Source organism: Mirounga angustirostris, unplaced genomic scaffold (genome assembly GCF_029215605.1).
Source record: "Mirounga angustirostris isolate CCGP_5_RB_7025 unplaced genomic scaffold, mMirAng1.0.hap1 SCAF_12, whole genome shotgun sequence".
Taxonomy (NCBI): Eukaryota; Metazoa; Chordata; class Mammalia; order Carnivora; family Phocidae; genus Mirounga; species Mirounga angustirostris.
This window is the reverse complement of record NW_026991720.1, coordinates 28517621-28541756: the sequence shown is the minus strand read 5'-3', so window position 1 is coordinate 28541756 and position 24136 is coordinate 28517621. Positions and strand designations below refer to the sequence as shown.

At 40.5% G+C, this 24136-nt stretch overlaps 1 protein-coding gene across 3 annotated transcripts in view; it reads right to left on the bottom strand.

Moving 5' to 3' along the window:
- Window positions 1–1685: 1685 nt before the first annotated feature.
- The window catches only part of AASS (aminoadipate-semialdehyde synthase), a 78155-nt gene continuing 55704 nt past the window's right edge, over window positions 1686–24136 (bottom strand). For 2 of the 3 annotated variants that reach the window (XM_045864334.3, XM_045864335.3), the window contains exons 18-24: window positions 23449–23589; window positions 17762–17929; window positions 14215–14310; window positions 12340–12455; window positions 11574–11662; window positions 10670–10846; window positions 1686–9505 (exon numbers count right to left, since the gene is read on the bottom strand). In XM_045864334.3, coding sequence (XP_045720290.1) covers window positions 9387–9505; window positions 10670–10846; window positions 11574–11662; window positions 12340–12455; window positions 14215–14310; window positions 17762–17929; window positions 23449–23589 — 906 coding nt within the window. In that variant the 3' untranslated portion in view covers window positions 1686–9386. Of the gene's footprint in view, window positions 9506–10669; window positions 10847–11573; window positions 11663–12051; window positions 12176–12339; window positions 12456–14214; window positions 14311–17761; window positions 17930–23448; window positions 23590–24136 lie in introns of those variants that run through there. The other variant, XR_010406405.1, reaches the window with a different exon arrangement.

The window sequence follows — 24136 nt, the reverse complement described above, 5'->3', positions numbered from 1 at the left end:
TGGCCTTTGTCCCAAGAACAAACACCCTTTGGGGGGATATGGAATTTCTCTTGCCTTCATGATTATTTATCAGTGAGGTGCCTTACAGAATCTCTTCCAAAGGAAAGTAATTATGCAAGTAACATGTATGGTAAGTCAACATTTTATAGACAAATTCTAATAAATATACCAGAACTGTAAGGTCCATCATAGTTGCAGTGTGATACTCCCTGAGAATTTACAGCAGCTCCTTCTTCACATATAATTAATACAAACATTTCATACATACATATTCTACTCATTTTTCCAGCATAGTAATCTTAATTTTCTTATTTCTGATCTAAAACTCCCTAATTTGTTAGCATATAAAATGCCTTAGACCATTTCTCTAATACTCAGAACTTGGAAAATAAGATCTCTTTATAAGCAGATCTATTTTTAAATATTTTATTAGCATTGGATTCCACTTGCAAATAGCACATAGAATCAGAAGTACTAATCATTTGTTGGATTAAAGTGAACTTTTTAGGGAAAATTGGAAAATCTACATATTTGTCAAAATAAAACACATTTATTATTATTATTATTATAAACCGTGATTGAGTATCACCCACTAACTTGCTAATACAAAATATTCTGGTGCATTAGAGGTCTCCTTTTCATTAGTACAATTTTAGTGTGTTAGAGTAGGTGGTATTAAATCGTAAGGCATATAAATGACGCATATTACGCCAATTTGAAGAAATTAGACATCCTTGGCATTAAATTATAGTAAGGTTTTCTTTACAGTAATCATTTTTTAAATGAAAAACAAGATATGAAAGTGGGAGTAAGAAAGGCTGTGGGTGTGAATTGGAAACTTCTCATTGCATACACAACAATAAGTTCTGCTCAGTCCATCCGTGGTGGCACATTCTAAGCAGGCCACAAGAAACGACACAGACTGACCTTTGAAAAACTTTTCAAATACACTAATTTGCAATACTTTCCTCTGCAACTCTGGATGTGCCATTCAGCATATCTCTGATTCTTATGATCTTGCTTCAGCCCTAGAGGAGTCACCTCAGTTCCAAATTAAACAGAGAGAAAGGAACAGATGCAAGACATTTCTTCCTTGCTGCTCACTTGTTTAATGAAGCCATGTACCAAAAACTACAGCATTAGGGTTCCTAATGAAGAATATTAGAAAAGTCTTTCATGGCACATTTACTTCAAGTAAGAGTTTTAATGGGCTCAAGAAGTTAAACCTGCCTTCCTTGTACTTTTTAGAGTAAATGAGAACACTTCCACCTTTTGTCATTAGAGTATGTCCAGTTCTAAGCTCATGGGGATACATAAAAAGATTCAAAGAACCGGGGTGCCTGGGTGGCTCAGTCATTAAGCGTCTGCCTTCGGCTCAGGTCATGATCCCAGGGTCCTGGGATTGAGCCCCACATCGGGCTCCCTGCTCAGTGGGAAACCTGCCTCTCCCTCTCCCACTCCCTCTGCTTGTGTTCCCTCTCTCGCTGTGTCTCTCTCTGTCAAATAAATAAAATCTTAAAAAAAAAAAAAAAGATTCAAAGAACCAGTTAGAGGAAACATGAAATGGTTAGAAAATAATTAAGGCCAATGAGGAAAGATTGATAATTGGGGTCATCACTGTGTATTCGCAGAATCCACCCACATGCCACTCTCCTTCTAAGGGTGCTTTCCTGTGACAGATGGCCTTTTCCAAAAATAGCTCAACAGTATCTTCCATCCCACATGACTTTTTGAAACTCATCCCATTCGGCAGTGGGGTCTGTGGTTCCTCCCCTTGAATCTGGATGGACTTGCGATTCTGGGGAAGGTGATGCTATGTGACTTCAGAGGCTAAGTCATAAAAGGCATAAAAGGCAATGCAGCTCTGCCTAGAGGCCCCAGCTGAGCTTCCAGCTGACAGCAGAACCACCTGGGCAGCTATGGGAACAAGCTGTCTCGCAATGGATCCCCCAGCTCCCAGTCAACACACCACAAGTGGGACTCTGTTGAGCAGAGAGAACTGTTGCCCCTGAGTCATGCCCAAGTTGCAAATTGATGAACAAAATGAATGACTGCTATTTTAAGCCACTACATTTTGGGGTAGTTTGTTACATGGTGATAGTAGTTAGAACACTTCTTACACTTCAAAGACAAAAAGGCTATAAACTATAGTCCCCTGACTCCTTTGCAGCTAGGGTTGTGGGTATGAATTACATTCCACCAAATACAGGGAACCGTAAAGTCTGGAAACATAGACAATATCGTTTTACCATACATTGTAATATAATTTTAACCCATTTATTATATATTTGCCTATACTTCTTGACTTTCTTTCTGGCCACTCTGAAAATACTATCACACAAGACTAGAAGACAGAAATAAGGCAAAGGCCATCCTCCTGTCCTCTTTGACCCTGCTGGTAAAAGGAAGCAAGGTTGTAGAGACAGATGTGGCTCTTTGCAGCCGAGTTCCAGTGTATTGGGTTGGGAACCAGTAGCAGCCATGGCAGGAAGACCAAGTACTTTTTTTTTAAGAGACAGAGACAGAGAGAGTATGAACGAGGGGAGTGGGAGTGGGTAGGGCCAGAGGGAGAGGGAGAGAATCCCAAGCAGACACCATGATGAGCGTGAGCCTGATGTGGGGCTCCATCTCACAACCCTGAGATCATGACCTGAGCCAAAATCAAGAGTCACATGCTCATCTGAGTCACTCAGGTGCCCCTCAACCCAGTACTTCTGATTCAAGCTTCCCAATACATGGGCCCCAGCTATGAGTGTAAGGCTCCTACTGTCTTGTATGCCTTTCTCTTTAAAATGCCTAGGGTGGTTTCTGTTTCCTCTTCTAAAGCACTGATTCAGTAGCCTGGAGAAGTGTCTACATGATGTTCTCACTTTTGGTTGGGGGATGGGGTGTAACTTCTTTCTTCAACTACTGCAATGGCCTCTGGACATCTCCCCCTCTCACCCTGTCCTGAATGCCTCTTAACAGTGGAGCCAAAGCAATCTTTTAGAAGCACAAATCTGATCTTACCAGCCCCCTGGATTATGATTAACATAATCTCAATCTATTGTGACACACACAGTAATTGTGATAGTTGGGGCTGATTCAAATATCACAAAAGAATGCCCTTTACCCATCCTTATGCTTTGGGGGAATTTCAACAAGCACTCTAAGAGGCAACAAATGGAAGAGAAAAATATGCTTCTTCAGCATTATTGGCTAATGCTAAAAAATAACCTAAAACTGCTTTATATACAAGCAGAGCCTATAACAACCTTCCCTTATCTACACTTCCACCTCTACCACACCTTACCACCAGGCTTGTGTAAGTATGTCAGTACTATATATATGTGTATATATATATATACACATTACTATATGTCAGGCCTCATGATGGGTGCTAAAAATACACTGGAATCTTAGTTTGAGTTCCCACAGAAGCAGACCCTGAGACAATGCTTTAAGTACAAGTAGTTTAAATGGTGAGGAATCCCAGAAAATACTTGTAATTAGGAAAATGAGTCAGAGAAAGATCATATTGAAAGACTAATGTGTCTGCTGTGAGGAGAATGGACATCGAGAAAGTAATTCTGTATGAGGCTAGCTATGCATGGGTAGAAAGACAAGGATGGAGTCCGAGGATGGACAAGGATGGATTCGGTGGAGAAGAGGAAGAAGTCCTGATTTGCTGGCATCAAGGATTACATCCAGAGCAGGGAGAAGATAGTGGTTGCCATTTCCTGAGATGGGCAATCAGGTGGAAGAGCTACTTTTGGGGGAAATTCCTAGAGTGGCCCCACTGAAAAACACAGGTTTATACTACAAACTCAAGTCAACATTGAGTTTAAGAAGTTGGGGAGATATCCCAACAGAGATATTAGTAGGTAGTTATATACATACTCAGAAGCTCAAATGAGAAAGTTAGGGATTCCTTAGAGATATAGGTGATATTTGAAGCCAAAGGGTGGGATGCACACACCCAGAGAGAACATATAGAAAGAAAATAGAGGCTGGGAAAGAACTCTGAAGAATGTCTTCCTTTAACATAAGGGCAGATGAGTAGGACCCTGAAAAGGACCACTGTCTTCATTGAGCATCTTACATATTGAACTGTTTGAATAATGGTTGCATAATTCAGCCAATATTAAATTTCAAATCTCATAGACCAGAAACTAAATAGAACCACCTTGTGCCAGCCAAAGTTTTTAAGTTTTTTTTTTTTAAACATTATTACAGTATTTTAATAATCCACGCCCCTCATCTTTTCTCCTGGTCTTCTGTTTTACAGTCTATTCCAGTTTCTTTCCTCTATCAGTTCCCTTTTAATTTCTACCTCCTTTTAAGTATCTCCTTCAACTTAAGAAAGAAAAAACTCCTTTTATCAACAGTTGGCTAGTAAGACAAGCATGGTTTTTCTTTATTGGAGTTAACTGCGTTCTGACCAAGTATGGGGGCCCGCTTCACCCTGTGCCAGCTTCACCAAGAACCTGGCTTGGAAGAAATGAACTTCAGAATGAACTGAAGCCAAGTGCTGGGCTGCTGCTTTAGTTGTGCCTGGCAACAGCCCAGAGTCATCTTTAATCGAACAAAAAGGGGAGAAATCGCAATGAAGTTTCACCAGGCTCTGAGGCTGGCAGTGGGATTCTCAGGGTTTATGCAGTGATGTAGTATACGTATCAATCAGCAGAACACTGGAAGACACCAGAAACCTTCTATTCTACTAAACCAGTAACTTAGAGGGTCAGGACGTGTTAACCTTGAAAGTTAGGACTCAACACTGTTTCGTAATTCTTGCTAATCAATAAAAATTAAAAATGAGTGTTAGGACTATAACAAAATTGGAAAAAGGAAGCTAATAGATTAGCTGTCAGTGACTAAAGCATTGCCCTAAAACAGGAAGCTTTTCTCACTGGATCCTTTCCAGTGGAATTCAAGTCTGGTAAATGTAGTTTCACTGCAGACAATCAACAAATGTAAAGCCTTGGGGCACCTGGGTGGCTCAGTTGGTTAGGCGTCTGCCTTCGGCTCAGGTCATGATCCCGGGGTCCTGGGATCGAGCCCCGCATCGGGCTCCCTGCTTGGCAGAGAGCCTGCTTCTCCCTCTCCCTCTCTCCCTCTCCCCACACTTGTGATCTCTCTCTCTCTGTCAAATAAAATCTTAAAAAACAAAACAAATGTAAAGCCTTGTAAAGGTGATCTAGACAGCACGTAAGGATAATAGTGGTTACCTGCATGGCTGTGAGAGTTGTGCACTGCATCTACAGGGGAGCTAATGACATCATAGGCATCCAATATTATGACATGTACTTAAATGATTAATACCCACGAGGGTAGTAAAGTGTTGTGATAAATTACATGTTTGACAGTAAGTTTTTGACAGAAGTGTCTTGAAGAAGCAGTATCTTTCTCTAATTCTCAAGAAGGCACCATATGGGCCAGTGGTGGTCCTAATAACCCACCATAAAAGAGGTTTTATAAATCAAAGTGCTTCCCAAATTTCATCAAGTATTTTGAATGACCTCAAATGATCAAATTTCAATATTAAGTCTTGTCACCTTAGGCAAATCATTTAACTTTGTGAGACACATTTTCTCTTCTGTAAAATCAATGGCCCAACCAGGTGATTATTCTGTTCCTTTCCATTCTATTGTTTTAAGATTCTCATTATGGAGCAGAAATATCTATAGCTTGTTTGAGCAGCATGGATCTTTGAGGATTCTTCCAAAGATATCTAAATGACTGAAAAAACATCTCTAAGCTCTCATTAACTTAAACATAAATGTCAGGCAAAATGTTATTGCAAAAGAGAGAAGAATACTAGCTTTGAACATCTACGAGGTGCCAGGCTTTCCCTTACATTTGCTCATTCATCTTTATAACCATCCTGCAAGTTATTATTATACTTATTTTATGGAGAAGGAAAGAGCTCGTGTATTGTTGAACCAACCAAACTGCTCTTTAGGAGCTTCTAGTATCTATTTTGTCTAGGTAAAGGAAAACTGGACAACATAAATATGGATTTTATATGAAAGAGGCCAAGAGAGATCTGGAAGATGTGAGCATTCAGTCTACTCTAATGGTAGGACCAGAGGTTAACAAACTATGGCTCAAGGGCCAAGTCTGCCCATCACTTGTTTTTTGTAAATGAAGTTTTATTGGAACACAGTCATGTCCATTCATTTATGTACTGTCTATGGTTGATTTCACACTACAAAGGCAGAAATGAACAATTATGGCCCCTTTTGGCCTACAAAGTCTAAAATATGTAGTATCTAGCCCTTTGTAGTAAAAAGGCTGCTGACCCCTGAGCAAGCCATATGCTTGTAATTATAAGCTCCCATTCTATCTTACCATCACCTTCATTTCTACTGGAAAACTTGAGAGACAATGCAGTGTGTGATTACATCCACCTTTACTCAAGCTTACTGACAATTCTTTTCTAGCACTGACAATAGACTAGCTCTTCAATCATATCCCCTTTATCATTCATTGGTATTATGAAGCCCAAACCAGTTAAACTCGTTTGGGCTTCCCTCTTTTGCAATAACATTTGCCTGACATTTATGTTAAAGCTAATGAGATCTTAGCTTAGAGATATTTAAACTTTTCCCTCACCCACCTAAGATGTTACTTCCCTAGTTCCCACTGTCTCTAGGCATTATTCCAGATTGGAGGTAGAATCAATGTGACACTCATAATTCCTGATTGACTTTGTTGAACTCAATGTTGTGGTAAAAAAAAAAAAAAGTGCCATTAACACAAATGTCTTTACTTATTAATATTGATCTCCACATATTATTTTTGACAGGTAGGACCAGGCCTTAATCAACTTTGACCCTTTTCAAATAGCATAGATGTTTTCTCAACTTCCATATACCCCACACACAATAGTTGCTTATTTCATGGGCAGAATCCGTTCCATACCAGAGTATGTGTATAGTCCTAGAATGTCAAACAAGGGTTTACTCTGTATTTTAAAAAGAGTAGTTTATATTTTCCCCCAAGGAAAAAAATTATAATCATTTTATAGCAACTTGAGATGTAATTCATATCCTATATAATTCAAAATATACAGTTTAGTGATTTTTAGTCTATTCACAAAGTTGTGACACCATTACCTCAATCAACTCTACAACATTTTTATCACCCTAAGAAGAAACCCAAACTCATTAGGAGTCACTCCCAACTCTCCCCCAAACCCCCAGCCTTAGGCAGCCACTAATCTATTTTCTCTCTATATAGATTTGACTACTCTGGACAATTTCATACAAATGAGATCATACCATAATGTGGACTTCTGTGTCTGGCTTCTTTCACTTAGCATAATCTTTTCAAGGTTCATCCATGTGGTAGCATGTATCAGAACTTCATTTCTCTTTTATTGCCAAATGATATTCCATTGTATGGATATGCCACATTTTGTTTATTCATTTATTTGTTTATGAACATTTGGCTTATTTTGATATTTGCTATTGTGAATAATGCTGCCATAAACATTTGCTTACAAGTTTTTGTGTGGACATATGTTTTAGTTTCTCTTGGGTATGTACCTAAGAGTGGAGTTGCTGGCTCATATGGTAACTCTATGCTTAACCTTCTGAGGAACTTCCAAACTGTTTTCTCAAGTGGCTTCATAATTTTACACTTCCACCAGCAGTTTACAAGGATTCCAGTTTCTCCACATCCCCACAAACACTTATTATCTTTTTCATTTTAACTATCCTGTATGAAGTGGTATCTCATTATAGGTTTGATTTGCATTTCCCTGGTAGCTAATGGTGTTGAACATCTTTTCATGTGCTTATTGGTTTTGTTTATCTTCTTTGGAGAACCGTCAATTCACAACCTTATTTTTTAAATTGGGCTCTTTGTCTACTTACTGAGCTATAGTAGTCCTTTATATATTCTAAATATAGTTTCCTCCCTTACCCGATATATGACTTGCAAAAATTTTGTCATTCTATGGGTCATCTTTTTGCTTTCTTGAGGGTATCCTTGGAAGCACAGAAGTTTTTAATTCTGATGATGATGCCAATTTATCTATTTTTTTTCCTTTTGTTGCTTGTGCTTTTTGGTTTCAATTATTTAAGAAACCGCTGCCTAATCCAAGGGCATGAAGATTTACATCTATGATTTCTTCTACAAGTTCTATAGTGTTTGCTCTTATATTTAGATCTTTGGTCCATTTTGAGTTCATTGCTGTGAGGATGGGGTCCAGCTTCATTCTTTTGCATGTGGATATCCAGTTGTTTCAGCACCATTTGATGAAATATTATTTTCCTCTACTGAATTGTCTTAGCACCCTTTTCAAAAATCAATTGACCATAAATATGAGGATTATTTCCAGACTCACACTCTATTCCTATTTTATTCTTTTTCATGCTACTGTAAATTGAATTGGTTTTTTTCAGTATCATTTTTGTTTCATTTATTGATATTGTATAGACATACAATCAATTTTGTATTATTACCTGTGTCCTGCAACTTTGCTGAACTCATGTATTAGGTCTAATGTTTTTTAAAGTATTCTTTTGAATTTTCTATGTATAAGATCGATACCACCTGCAAATAGAGGTAGTTTTACTTCTTCCTTCCAAATCTGGATGTGTTGTATTTCATTTTCTTGCCTAACTGCCCTGGATAGACCCTCCAGTACAAGTTGAGTATAAGTGCCCAAAGCATCATTTTCTTGTTTCTGATTTCAAGGGGAAATCTTTCAGTCTTTCATCATTAAGTATGATGCTACCTATAGGTTTTTCACAGATGTTCTTTATCAGGTTTCAACTCCTAGTTTGTTGAATCTTTTTATTACGCCAGGGTGTTAAATTTTGTTAAATGCTTTTTCTGTCCCTAATGAGGTGATCATGTGGATTTTGATTTGCTCTTACCTATTTCCTTTTCCAAACACTCAAGAGAAAACTGTAAAAAATGAGATTTACTCGGTAAATCATAATTTTACCAAAAAAGCCATAAAATATAATTATTGCAAAGGTTTATAGATAGGTAATATAAGAGTATCTAAGTGAATCAATTTGAAAAATACAAAAATATAGCTGTGTGAAAAATTTTTTTCTTACTAAAAAGTTTATCTGCTGATCATAGGAAAATATACTCTTATAAGAAAAAAGTTGCACAATAAATTAACATATAGCACAATCATCACTTTCGCATACACATGAAAAAAATGAATGTAGAATTATTGAAATTCTCTGGTAATTACTGGCATCTCCTGTTCCAAATGTTTTCATATTAAAATAGAGATTTGTATTTTAAAAACATCATTGTATTGACTGACTCAAAAAATATCATGCTTTATATTTCAAAGCAGCACATTAGCAAGCAGGTTTGTTGCACAAATGTTCAGAGCTACGGTGCCTGGGAAGATAAAACCAAGATATAATTCTCAATTATGGTTTGATTATGCTCTGTGTTGTATATATAATGCCTTCTGCTTTAATTCGCTCCAATATTGGTCCATAGATGTCCTTTGAAAAGGGCCCCATCAGGCCTTTACCTTTAATTTCACCTAGAAGAAAATAAATTTGTAGTTACCATTTTAAAGTTATTATTATGGTTAATTTCCACAGCAAGAGCCTCCATACCATAAACAGGGAAAGGCGTTAACTACAGATCGAAAGCAGAGCTGGACTTAGGGACAGTATCAGAATTTACACATTTAACTGCATTAACTATCGCCAAAATGATCAGAGAATAAAGTGTAGTAAGAAAGTAAAATAAACCTAACTTGTCTGCTTTATTTGCTGATGCTTTTTTTAAAAAAGCATAACACCAACAGAATGAATTAAAACCAATCTGATTATTTGGGCACAATAATAATTGTGTTAGGATGATTGAAACAGCAAGTCTGAGTTCTTTCCTTAAAGTCCATGATGACCTCACCCCTCATCACCTCTTCACTCTGGTTCCTTGGTAACTCCGTAGGTCGCTTAATTTGATATTAGCTAATATGCTACTGTGGATACATTGTTTCAGTATTTCACATTTAGACACTTGATGTTTGTTACTCCCCTTGCACACTCACAAGGGCCAAATGATGATTATACTCAGAGGTAATGCTTACTGAATGTATAGCTGATCTTAAGGGGAGAGAGAAGAGTTGAAATTTGAACTTAGTTTAAAATATTTATTGAGTGCTAACAATATACTGAGAAATGAAGATTAATAAAACATGGTCTGTATTTTTGGGGATCTGGAAGTGAATACCCTCTGCTCTTTCAGTGTTAACACCCCTAAAATATGAAAAATGAAGGAAAGAAAGGAAGAGTTAACATTGCCTGGGCGGTGATGTATGTGGTAGGAACTTAGGAACTTTATGTATTATTTCACTTCAGCATCACAAAAAAAATTTAAAAACCCCACGAAACTATGAATGAGGATAACAATCCCCACTTTAAGATGAGGGAGTTCTAGCTCAGATATGCTGAGTAACTTGCACCCCATCACTCTGCCTTCTTGTCATTGAACTGGGCCAAAAATGTGTAAGTCTAAAACTCATGGCTTTTACTCACCATAAGGTGATCTCCCAGTCAGTCAGTATTTAGAACTTCTGAGACAGCTCACTTTTAGTGAACACCAGTATCATATTCAAGAGTAATTATTTGGCATCCAGGCACTCAATGACTTGGAGATGACATGGTGACAGGTTCAGATCTCCAACGAAAGAACTTACCATCAAGCAACATCTTGGCTGCCATAGCAGTGGGTAACCCCACAGTTTTAGCCATGGCTGAAAAGCCATTGATGTCCCCATAAACCACAAGATCAATAGTTTTATTTTCCAAATGTCCAGAAGGATGTCTGATTCCAAAACTGTCTCTCATCACAATCATATCTTTCTCTCCAGGGCCTTAAGATAAATAAACAGACATTCTTCAATGTCATTATCATCACAACTCCAATATTGCAATTCATCTGCTCCTACCCTTTTGCTCTCATAAGTTTCTCCTCCCATCATATGTGGTCCGTAGACAATTACCTATACTACTCTTTATCCCAAAGGCCAAGAGAAAAACTCAAGAAGTGATCACTCTGGCCACGTTCCTTTGTCCAGGTTGGTATCACTGTCGCCTGGCTACAGACCTGAAGGCACCCACTCTGCCCCCAAAAGCTCCTTCAGCATTTCCCTAATGCATTAAAAGTAAAACTAATAATTTGTAGGGCGCCTGGGTGGCTCAGTCGTTAAGCGTCTGCCTTCGGCTCAGGTCATGATCCCAGGGTCCTGGGATCGAGTCCCACATCAGGCTCCCTGCTCAGCGGGAAGCCTGCTTCTCCCTCTCCCACTCCCCCTGCTTGTGTTCCTGCTCTCACTGTCTCTCTCTCTTCAAATAAATAAATAAAATCTTTAAAAAAAAAAAAACTAATAATTTGTTCCTTTCTTATATTCCCCAAGTTCATTCCTATTTGATAGTTCTCTTATTCTTCCCTCTGGAAAAATAGCCCAAGTGCTCTTTCCCTCCTAGCATACTTCCCCATCCCTACTGCTTGGTTCCAGCCCTCCCAACTATTCACTAGTTGTGCTGACTGCATCTTAGGGTGCTGTTTCTGGGACGTGTAGCTAATACCCCATGGCCTACCATAGGAGAGTTTCCTGGCCAAATGCTTGGAGAGTGCATCCACCACAGACTCTGCTTGAGGGACTTGTTCATCCCCAAGTAAGCCCAACCTGAGAAGCACAAGAAGTGGCTGTGTTACGTCAAGTCCTACACAGAATCTCACTTGGGAAGAAGGGAGCTCTTTGGGTTTTATCTTGAAAGGGAAGAATCGCAAGATGACAGTCCAAGTTACAGGACTCTCCTACATTGTAAATAACAATAAAATAGTAATGTTTTAATCTTTAGAATCATCAGACTCCCCAAGGCAGTGCTCCCTGGAGCTGAACTGACACACTGTAATTCCACACTGTTGCAAAGCTTCACATGAGATTAATTTACAGGTTAGTTCTCCCACATTAGGGAGACCGGCATAATGTACCACAGGCTGTGTGAATGAACATTTTAAAGTAGTTGCAAAAGACTAGGAGAATCTCTTCCAGGAAAGAAAAAAATATCCCACCTTGCTTGGAAACTGAGTAGTTGAAGTGTCTCAAGTTAAGTATTTCCCAAGTTATAATTGCCATTAAATTTCTCTCTTTATCTACTTTCTTATCCACACGTGAACACAGTACTTGGCAATCTCTCTACAATAGGCCAACATTAGAACAGTAAATTAATCAAAGACAATGTAAAATGCCTGGTTCTATCTTGACTCCTTTTTGACTAGAAAGGACTAAAAAAATCATTGATATTTTTATTGATATTGAAGGAATCCAGTATTTTGCTGAGTTGACTGGTGGGTGCCTACCGTTCAGCAGCCTCCAGCTGGGTATTGTCTCTTCCTAGTTTCTGAAAGACCGCTTCCTTGAGCACATCATGCTTGGAGGAGGGTGAAATCCCAACCAGATCACAAAGGAGCTCTTTCTGGTCATAAAAATAAAGATAAAATTCTAAGTTCCTAATAAATAATCAGTTGAGAAATTATCCTATTAAGACATTTGATCACAGGGCGCCTGGGTGGCTCAGTTGGTTAAGCGACTGCCTTCGGCTCAAGTCATGATCCTGGAGTCCCGGGATCGAGTCCCACATCGGGCTCCCTACTCAGCAGGGGGTCTGCTTCTCCCTCTGCCCTCTTCCCTCTCGTGCTCTCTGTCTCTCATTCTCTCTCTCTCAAATAAATAAAAATCTTTAAAAAAAAAAAAGACATTTGATCACAAATGCACCTCAAATTTTAAATTAGAAATGACTAGAAATAGTAAATGGTAATGCTTACATACATCCACACATGTCTACACACTCACCCATCAATAAATTATATTCCAAAACAATATTTCAGCAATAAAAATGGGTCATAACACAAAATCAATACTAAACAGATGGCATCATATTTACCATCACATCCTCTCCATTACTTTTTCACCCATTCTCCCTCACCCTCCAGTAGCCCATTTTGGCCAGGATCAAGTGGAAGGGGCTCATTGCTATGGTTGCCAGTAGCAACCAGAGTTCTTTCATAGGTTCAAGAGATGACAAAGACCTTGCAGATAATAAAATCTCAAAGCAGTAACACTTAAGCAATGGTCATAGCTTTTTGTACTTTCTTAAATAAGGCTTTTTTCCAGGATTTCAAGGGAAAAAGTTAAGCTCTCAATTAAGGAAAAACAAACTGGTTCACAGGCCAAATTTGGCTCAATGCCTGGTTTTGTAAAGAAAATTTTTATTAGAAGATATCCATGCTTATTTGTTTATGTATTTGTCTATGGCAGAATTGAGTACGTATGGCCCATAAGGCCTAATATATTTACAATCTGGTCCTTTATCAAAAAAAATTTTGCCAGCCCCTATTCTAAACTGTAGCTACCAAAATACCGAGACTACCCCTAAGAATACCTGTACCAGCCCTCCCAATCCAGCTGCGTCAACCTCAGAATTCACTCTATAAATGTACATTCACTCCTGTCTAACATGTACATTTATCAAAGGTAAAACAGATTTGGAAGACTCTCAGATACATGGAAAATGGAATCCAAAGCAATAGCTAGCAAGAATATCAAAGTTAGCAATACTGATCTTTTTCTCCTTGTGATAAATTGCTGGCATTTCTACTGGAATATGGGCACACTGGTTCATGTCGGATGAACAAGTTAACAGCTGATAGTTAGGGGAAGCTCTGCTTTACATTCAATTCTAAGCCTTCAAAGTCCCTTCCAACCTGGAGACTCTAAGATTTTAATGCAACACAAATATGGGCATAAATTCAGTAACTGAAAACTCAAATTACTCATGGTTAAAAATGATCAAATGAGAGAACTGATGGGATTTGGGGGTAGGAAGTCCAGTTCTGTGATATCACCAATAGCTCTCCTGGGTTATCAACTGCAGGAGGCCCAAGTTTATCTACTGTCACTGGGTCACCACTTAGACAAGTGGTAGAGCTCAGAGCCCAAATCCATCTCTTCTCAGGGCTGAGGGAGCAAATAAATAGTACAAGCTGCTACAGGAAATAAGCCCAGTGGGTCAGGCCCATGATCTCTCCAACCTTCCACAAACAAGGAAAAATAAGGGGTCTGGAGGGTTAGGTTTACCTAAGCCACAGGATAGGTACCTTGCTGGTCCAAACCAAAGTTCAAACCTGACCATTTCTGAAGAACAGCAAACAACACGTAATTCTGGAGTCACTCACCCAGGTGAGAGGGTTGGCCTCAGGTCGAAGGGCAGGGAATGCATCTCTGTTTATAAGACCCAGTTTTACAAATCCATTCAAAGCTTTGGCATACCCCTATAAAAGAATTATTAAGTAGTGTATGACATTTTTCCCTTCAAAGAAAAAATTTAAAATGCTTTTTTGAAAAGAGGGATCTGTCTTTGTAATTCATGTAGAAGACAGGCTGAAAGTAGTCATCTGACTTGCCTGTATGGATGCAAACACCTTCAGGTTCAGACTGGAATCAAGAGTGTCACAGCAATTCTGCTGGCTTACCTAAAAGACCTTCAAAGACTTGGGTCTTTACTTCTGTTTCTGAGTAACATGGGAGGGGTATTTCTGGCAGGAGAAGGGCAAATGTCCTCATGTGTTATGCCCTTCCAGCTCAGCAGAATAGTATTTAGCAGAACAGTTCCCTCTCTTATACCCCACAAAAGAGATAATCCATTCTGCTGATTAGGAGCCACTATCCTAATGCACATAGGGAGCAGGAAGAGAGGTAGGAATCAGAGAGCTTCTTCTGAAATCACACGAACGTGGGGGAGGGGAGTCAAGGAGAAGGAGTTGGGAAGGATCCCATGGGAAGGTGACAGCAAGCTGGGTCTGCAAGGACACGCAGGTGATAGGCAGGCGCAGGAGAGTAACCAAGGCCTCTCTGTCATACTCAGATGATAGTGTCTCATCTTTAATGTTGGAAAGAATATTTGGGTTACTGAGGGGTAACTGAAGGCATTGCCCAGAATGGTGGCCCCCATGGATATGAACACTGCAACATCTTCCACCTTCTGGGGTTCTGTGGGAATGGCTGTCATCCATACACATCCTTGAGAGCTTTATTTAATTCTTAAAGCTCTTTTTTTAAAAAAAAGATTTTATTTATTTATTTGAAAGAGAAAGACACAGCGAGAGAGGGAACACAAGCAAGGGGAGTGGGAGAGGGAGAAGCAGGCTTCCCACTGGGCAGGGAGCCCAATGCGGGGCTCAATCCCAGGACCCTGGGATCATGACCTGAGCCGAAGGCAGACGCTTAACGACTGAGCCACCCAGGTGCCCCAATTCTTAAAGCTCTTAAAATGTTCTATTCCTGGGTCTACATGTTTGGCAAGAGACTGTATCTAAAGCTATCAGAAAATCTTAACTCCTGGGGTGCCTGGGTGGCTCAGTTGGTTGAGCATCTGACCCTTGATCTCAGCTCAGCTCTTGGATCTCAGGGTTTTGAGTTCAAGCTCCATGTTGGGCTCCACACTGGGCATAGGGCCTATTTAAAAAAAAAAAAAAAAAGACTAAAGAAAATCCTAATTCCTAAACCCTTCCAAAAATGCAACTACTATATTCTTAGAACAAAATGAAGAAAACAGAATCAAGAAATCTGCCAGCACTGAGGATGTTACGGCTTCAGTTCAGACTAGAGTTTCTGCTGTGCTTAGAGGCTTGTGGAACATCCATGGTTCCTAGATTGCCTTTGGTTATCTTCACTGACATCTTGTTTGATTCCTGGATCATGAGGACATCACATTCACAGGAGTACAGGTACCTGCCCTCTAGGAGCTTACAATCATTTTCAGGAGACAACAAAAATATACATAAAAACCTAACTAAAAGTGCTGCTCAGTGCCAATAAATGTAATAAAAGCTTTAAAGAGTAAGAACTATAGTGGCTTTCTCTCTTTAAGAATAAACAGGAGTAATGTATGGTAATTAACATAACATAATAAAAAAAAGAATAAACAGAAGTTGGGGTGCTTGGGTGGCTCAGTCCATTGAGCAGTTGACTCTTGATTTTGGCTCAGGTCATGATCTCAGGGTGGGGCTCCATGTTTGGCAGGGAGTCTGCTTGAGGATTCTCTCTCTCCCTCTCCTTTGGCCTCTCTGCTCTCGCTCTCTCTCTCTAAAATAAATACAAATCAATCTAACAAATAAATAAATAAACAGGAGTTGATGTGGAGAAGCAAAGCAAACCAGAAGTTAGACTTCATGTGCCAACACTGTGGAAATAACCTCTGCTTTTACGTGACTTTTGTGCACACAGGAAAAACACCACCAGTGTTCACTGACTCCTGAGGCCCACCCCATGTAAGGAAGGGGGACAGGAAAAGATCTGGATGAGGGACCTGTGATCTTAAATAACATGGTATGGAAAGCTTCATGACAGCCAAGTCCTGAAGGAGCCAAACGAGAGTGTGAAGATATCTGAGAGAAAAAGTTCCGGGCAAAAGCAGCAGCTAGTGAAGAGAAAAGAGCAAGGGGAAAGTATGCACAAGAATGGAAGGGTTATCACCGATGGGCCTATGTGTCTTCCATCTTCCAGAGAAAAAGATCATTAGTGAATGGTGGATAACACCACATGACAAACCCCCTTTCTGCCCTCACCAGGAAATCTCATGGGGCATCGAGATCTAAAACCAGATCTTTGATTTTCAGAGAGGTGGTATGTTAGAGATGCTGCTTGGGGTGGGTTGAGAAGTGTCTCCCTCATAATTCACATCTACCCAGAACCTCAGACTATGACCTCATTGGGATATTTGCAGATATAATTAGTTAAGGATCTCAATATGAAACCAATCTATATTTAAGGTAGACCCTAAATCCAATGACTGGTGTCCTTACAAGAAGAGAAGAGGACAGAGGGACACACACAGAAGGTGGTGATATGAAGATAGAGGCAGAGATTGGACCAGTGTGCCAAGTTAAAGACCACCAAGAATTGCAAGCAGTCATCAGAAGTAGAGGAGAGAGACATGGAACAGTTTCTCCCTCCAAACTTCCAGAAAAAAAAAAACTCTGCCCACACTTTGATTTCAGACTTCTGACCTCAAGAATAGTGAGAGACTAAATTTCTGTTGTTGTAAGCTACATGGTTTGCAGCAATTTGTTAGAACAGCCCTAGGAAACTACACTGATTGTCTTAATCTGGTCATTCTTGTCACTACTCTTTTGTGATTAATACTTAAATATGTGGTGGACATTTGCATTTATACCCCTAGAATCTACACCCCACTTTGTGGTAAAAACATTTTAGATTTGCTTTGGGGAAAATGATGCTGACTATATCTTCAGCTTTCAGGACATGAAACAAAAGGCAAAAGCTGATTGGCATATTTTATCCCACTGACCCCACTGATATTTTTAGCTATACTTTTTCATTCTCACTGGATTTGAACCAAAGAGGCTGGGGATGCTGTCACCACCGTGCCACCATGTACAGCCTGGGACCTGCAGCCAGCACTCCAAGGAAGAGACGAGAGGCAAAGAGAAACCAAGCGCCCCTGAGGTCACTTGACCCCAAAACTCACTATATCTGAAAGTGACCCTTCCCCTCCCCCCGCAAGTCCTCATGAGTCAGAAGTTCCCTTTTTGCTCAGGCCATCTTGAGTTGTCTCTTAAAACATTCACTCAAAGAGTGCTGAGAAAACAGACTCCAACCTGGTTTATTATCCTAATTATTTTGATTACTAAGAAAAATTAAGCGTACACATCGCTTACATCAAAACAGGAAATATGTTTCATCTCAAATACAGCTGCTTACCTTATATCTCAGTGTCCCCCGCAGCAAAGTGTGCGCAGATGGAATGCCATAAATCTCAGCATATTTTGTACTGTCTCTGTTAGGATAGCCTTCCAAATTTAAGCCAGGGAAATAATCCATGGGAGTAACTGCATCAAGAAAGGAGATGCCCCCTGCAACATTCACAACCTGAAGAACATTGAAAACGCACAATGGGGTTACAACATTGTACTCCCCTGTGGACTTATCTGCATTATTTGCATAAAAAAGAAATCAACAGGGTGCCTGGGTGGCTCAGTCATTAAGCGTTCGGCTCAGGTCATGATCCCAGGGTCCTGGGATTGAGCCCCGCATCAGGCTCCCTGCTCGGCGGGAAGCCTGCTTCTCCCTCTCCCACTCCCTCTGCTTGTGTTCCTGCTCTCGCTATCTCTCTCTGTCAAATAAATAAATAAAATATTTAGGAAAAAAAAAGAAATCAACATTTTAAAAGAAAGCAATAGAGGAATTGAGAAAAAACATTTTAATGAAACTACCATAACTGACATCCCATACTCAAGCGATTCCACTAACAATTCAGAAGGCCATGATTCTCCCAAGCTTTAAAATCTGACTTAAATCTAGATAAGATGGCACTGAATTATGTCCCATTAGGGGTTTGTTTTTAAATAAATAATAAGCAAAAAGCAACAGACCCTCATTTCAATGGCTATGCTCAGATAACAGTGGCAAGATCCTCACTTCACTCTTCACTTACACATGCCTTTGAATGTTGGTTATCAGGCACCAGTCTTGTACATTTCTGTCACAGCTAGCATTAACGGGGCACCTACCATGTACGTGCCAGGACCACACTCATTGTGGAGGGAAGGAGAGTGATGAAGATGAAGAAGTTGCAATCTCTGTCTTCATTCCCTCCTTCATTCACTGAACAAACATTTACTGAATGTCCGCCAAGTACGAGGAGCTGTGCTGGAGCAAGTACAAGGAGCTCACAGCCTGGACTAGTCACCCTACGGGTGTACGCTGGGGACAGGGAATGGGAGAGATGTCCCCTTACAAGAAAGACAACGTGTGAACATACAGCGAAACGCAAAGAAGTGCTACCCCTTAGTGCTAGTGCTAGTCTTACTGCTGGTGAGAATTAAAGTCAATTCCCAAGCTCTTCTGATTTCTCTGTAATCCTCCTACCTGCTCCCTCCCTGATCACAGTCAAAAGGCACCAAAGCGTATTTTTCCCTTTGATTTTGATGAAAGGACTAAATTGTTCTTTTGGTGTGTGAAGTTTATGAGATGATGAAAAACATTCTGGCGTGATCAAATCAGGGCTGAGAGTCTGGGGGCTGCTGGTAGAACTGGGTTTGTCCCTCCTGCACCACTGGAAACAGCTTCTGACCACACGTCTGCAGCTGCAAAAACCACCCAAAGGAGTCTTCTGCTAAACTTAATGAGCCCTAGAGTTTATTTGTAGATAGGTTCTGCCTGTGCCTTGGTCTGAGAGAGAAAAAGGAAATGTCTGTGTAGGTCGCTGAAGGCCCAGAAGGAAATGGGCATTGCTGACTGGAGTCAGGCCTGGTGACATCTCTGCAGTTAAAGGCTTAGGTGTGCAGAGCACCAAGCACCACTAAAATTCCAGGAGTGAGAGCTGAAGGACTCAAGGAGGACTTCTCATTTAACTTCCTTAGGAAACTCCCCTGGACTACACAGTGAGCATTTCCAGAGGGACCATTTCTGCCCTATGGCTTTCACACTAATCTCTTCTATCAGAATAGTAAAATTAGAAAAAAAATCTAATAAGCAAGCAAATGTTAACCTTTAGGGTCCCCACACACACATCTCACTTCTAGAACTCATGGCAATTCTAAAGTTTGTTTGTTTTTTACTTATTTGAAGGTGAGGAAATTGTTTTAAAGAAAAATTCTGTAGAGACTACTTATATTCCAGCACTTTACCAATCAGAAAGAAATCAGCTGGTTCATAAAAGTTTATCATCAGATCCTTGGAAGAAACTAGGGAAATAGCAACTGAATAGTCATGATTCACTTAGAGACTGACAGCTGCCAAAACAACTTGTCCCCCAAATTCCTGGGTAATCACTGTCACTTGACCTCAATGCAGAGTTGTATTTCTAGGGCTATATCGTGGGGTTCATGAATAAGCCCTATCCTGTTTAATATTTTATTAATGGCTTAGATGAAGAAAGACATATTTATTTATTTGGCAGAGAATATGCATTTTTTCTGACTCGACAGTGCTCACTCCCAACACCCACTGGGAGCAGAAATAGTGGCTCATGATCCACTATGGCCACAGGCTGCTCTAAATCCAGCTCTTCCCACACCCACACGTCTTTCCCCAACCACTGACTGACAATAAGCTTGATCGCCAAAGTGACAAAACATTTAAATACAGGAAATATAGGACTTGTTCTGAGCTAGGTGCCTTATACACACAAAACTGAGAGTCACCCAGAGGCAGATTTGAACCCGGATCTGTCTGACTCCAATGTCCACGTTCTTTCTACTACACCATACTGTCCCCCTAATTGTGCTTATTTGTGGATCAGTATTTTGAGAAGGCTACTGATTGACAAGGTGCAGCATTCCAATCATGGCACTTGCTAACTGCATTCAAAATGGTTGCGGGCAATGGAGAGTAGTAGCTCTTCCTACAAAGGAGGGCTGGGTGCTGCAGTCCAGCTAGGGGCAGGCAATGGGAAGAAAGCTACAAAACCTATCTCAGAGCTGTGTTTTCAGAGCAAGCATGATCCCAAGAGTATTTGTTTCACCGGGAGTCGCTTAGGAGAGGGGGCCAAAGGGGATGATGGTGCTCTACCACGTCACTCCCCAGAGCCACCAATGTCCCACCACCCTCGAACTAAAAGAAGACACAGCCACTGTCTTCCAAATATGTGGAAGGGAATCATATTTGCTAGGAATACTATTAGAAGTTAGAAGTTAAAAATGGTGCCAGTGGTTGGAAATTCCTGCAAGGATGTAGGACAGTAAGATACATCCTAGTTCATAGGCCACTGCCTGAGATGCTGGAAAAGTTTAAGGTTTCAACCTTAAGCAGAAGCCAGAGAGGTCACCTGACTCTCCATCGTGATTCCCTGAATTATATGCTTCGTGGTGGGGGTGATAGCGGCAGAGGGGATGGAGGGACAAGAATATAAGAGAAGCTTTAAGAAGTTTAACGATCTGGGCTGGGAGACACACAGATGCACTTGAATTACTGAGCAAATAATACAGCATCCGGAAGCTTCTTACAGACAAAGTGTGGGAGTCTGGACAAAAGAATAGTGAATGGGGGCTGAAGTCGTCAGGAAAAGCTGCATCCACAAGAGGGAACTTGAGTGGGACCTTGAAAAAAGTATCATTTTAGCAAAGAAAAGAAAGGCATCGTGTTTTCTCTCAGCCTCCCCCACAGTGTCAGAAAGATGCAAAAAGCATTCCTTTTTTACAAAAGGAGTTTAGGATGAAAGGGGAAAACTTCAAATTCAATATATACAACTTCTGCTGCCTGAAAATAACCTCTTGCTTTTCCTGAGCACTCACCACCCTCAATTTCTTTACATAGCTAATTTTTGCGGGGGACTTACGCCCTGCCTGAGAACCTGCTGTTAAGCAGATTACCAGCTATTAGACCCCAGGGAGCCCCACTGCAAGTACTTATCTTCAGACCAGGAGCCCAAAGCTCAGAGAGATTCACCAAGTTCTAGTACCACCCAGCTGGCCATGGCAAAGCCAGGCCCACTAACATCAAAGCCTGCTCTTTCTCACACACAGGCTGCACTCTGCTGACCCTTCCATGGTTATCACCTTTTCACTTATATGGCCTCCCGAAAATAAGCATTTGCCCAATGGAAGCAAGAAATTTTCCCTGCATTCACATATTAGTGTACACCAAACATGGGCCAGTCTCTTTATCAGGACGGCAGGAGGTGGAAGGAGATTCTACACGTGACAGGAGGCAGGCAGTGGCACATAAGGATGTGCTTTGCAGAACGTCAGACTGTTTCGGGCCCAAGCCTTCATGATTCTCAGAACTGGAGAACTGGGTGGGACATCAGTAGCCACATTACCATCAGGAGGCTGATGCCCAGTGGGTCTTTACCATTGCCTGGACTTTGGTGGTGCGGTGAAGGATGTTAGCACTTGGACCAGAACTCAGGGGTCCTGGTTCATATCCGGAAACACATGCATGTGTAGCATCAAAGTGTCCTGCTTGTTTGCTAGTGTTTTAAGTGTAGCCACATATGGTCCTCTGGTCACTAAGTCAGCTCTTCTCAAGTTCAGCTGCACATTAGAATCACTTGGGGAGTTTTTGAAGATCCCCAAACCCAGGCAAATCAGCATCTCTGGGGATGGGCCCAGTCATCATTATGTTCTATTTTCTAAACTGCCTGATGATTCCAATGTGCACCTAAGGCCACGATGTACACTCTACGCATCGTAAGCACAGAAGACAATGCCTGATAAGAACGTTCACTTTGTGTCTTTCAACTTACTCCTCTGTACACAAAATACGTTTAAATTCAGATACACTGGGAATTTAATACTGCTGCTTGAATGATCTTTGTAAGACACGCAGCTGATCACATCATTCACCACTCCCTATAGGGCTAGGGAGAGGTGAGGTGTCCAGAGCACAAAATTTCAAGAGAAGCCCTTAGTCCCGTCACATATGTTCCTCACAAGAATCTTTCCTTATGGCCACAGGCATGAACTAGGAAGGCAAACGAGCGTGCTGTGGGCCCCGGCTGTGCCACGTGTGGTCTCTTGGACTGTGGCTGAGTTAGCTACACTTCCTACGCTTCCTACTGAGGTCACTAAGCCACCTACTAGGGTGGTCGCAAGAATCAAATGAGGTTGGTGCTCAGCAGTTAAGGTGGCAGCATCCCTGCCCAGCTGGCACCTGCTTATCCTCCCAGGCTAAGCACATCTCTTTTCTGCTTTCTTCTCCCCCATCCTCGCCAAGGTCAAATCAACTGCCCTCTCATCTGCGTTCTGTGGCACTGTAGCACACTCTAGAACTTCTCCTGCTGGATCTTAGCCACTTATCCCAGTGTCTGTCTTACCTCCCATGAGGCAATCTGGTAAAAGAGAAGAGAAAACGCTTTGGGATTAGTTAGACGTGGGTTTGAATCCCAGCTGAAAAATCGTGAACATTCTCTTTGAGCCACAGTTTCCTTACCACAAGATGATGAAAATAACACTGAATTAATTCTGACACACAGCAGCTGGGAAAGAAAGTTAGCTTCTTTCACTGACCCACTAAACCCTCCATTCCAAGAGCCACCCCCATTCCAGCTATGAGTTCTCCGAGGTCAGGAACTTCATTCAGTGTGACAACCTTGAGCAGGGACTCAGCACATATTTAGGACACAGTAAACGTTTGTCCTGCTGAAATAAATCACAAGATGAACTGTATTTATATATATACAAGTTGAAAAATAAATTTTCAAACTGCAGAAACAACTTGCAAGAAGGTGAAGAAGAAAGAATGAGCACAGGCATTGCTGGAAACAGCATGTAGACCACACTAAGTGGAATAGAAAATACCCACTGGGAAACACTGGTGGAGGAGAGAATGGAGGACACACAGAACAGCCAATATCAAAGGTCTTGGTATCAGGGAGGAAGAGTGTGGACCTTCTGAGACAGTTACTTCAGGTTTGTATCTCTAAAGCTTTGCTGATAATCCTTCACCTTTCCATTGAGCAGGTAGGTAGCTGGCTGCATTATGTTCATCAAAACTCCCACTGGATTCCAGCTAAATTTGTATCTCAAAGGATTGTCTGAATGTTCAGGGGCTGGAAGCCCACCACAGTAGGAAATATAAGATTCAATCTGTAAAATAAGGGATGAAGGACAATGACAGAAATGGAGTAAATGATGTAAACTCGCTATGTTTTTTTTTCCTTAAACTTATAAAGGCTTTCAAAAGCCTTCCTTAAAGCCTTTAAGCCTTCCTTAAAGCCAAATGCTATTTGATTAAGTCAGTTATATTATATATATATATACATTTTTAAAATCCACTGGAGATTGTGACTAGTATTTTGCTAGCTAAAAATCCAACTATTAGTTCAATTCTGCTTGGTCAGTTCCTCCTGACTTTTGTGCTCAAATGATACATTTGATTATATATTTTGTAATACAGAAGTATAAATAATTACTATTAAAATAGAATTAATATATAATTAATATTTATATAAAATATAATTCTAATTAATTTGATTCCATATTTGATTACATAACTGTTACATATATATAACCCAAAGCACTTAATCTGATTCTATCACATTTTCATATCCAATAGTTCCTTCTCATGTGCAAAAGATAATTTATATACCAAAAGATTGACTATTCTAAAGAATTTTCCCCACTTTTATTTTAT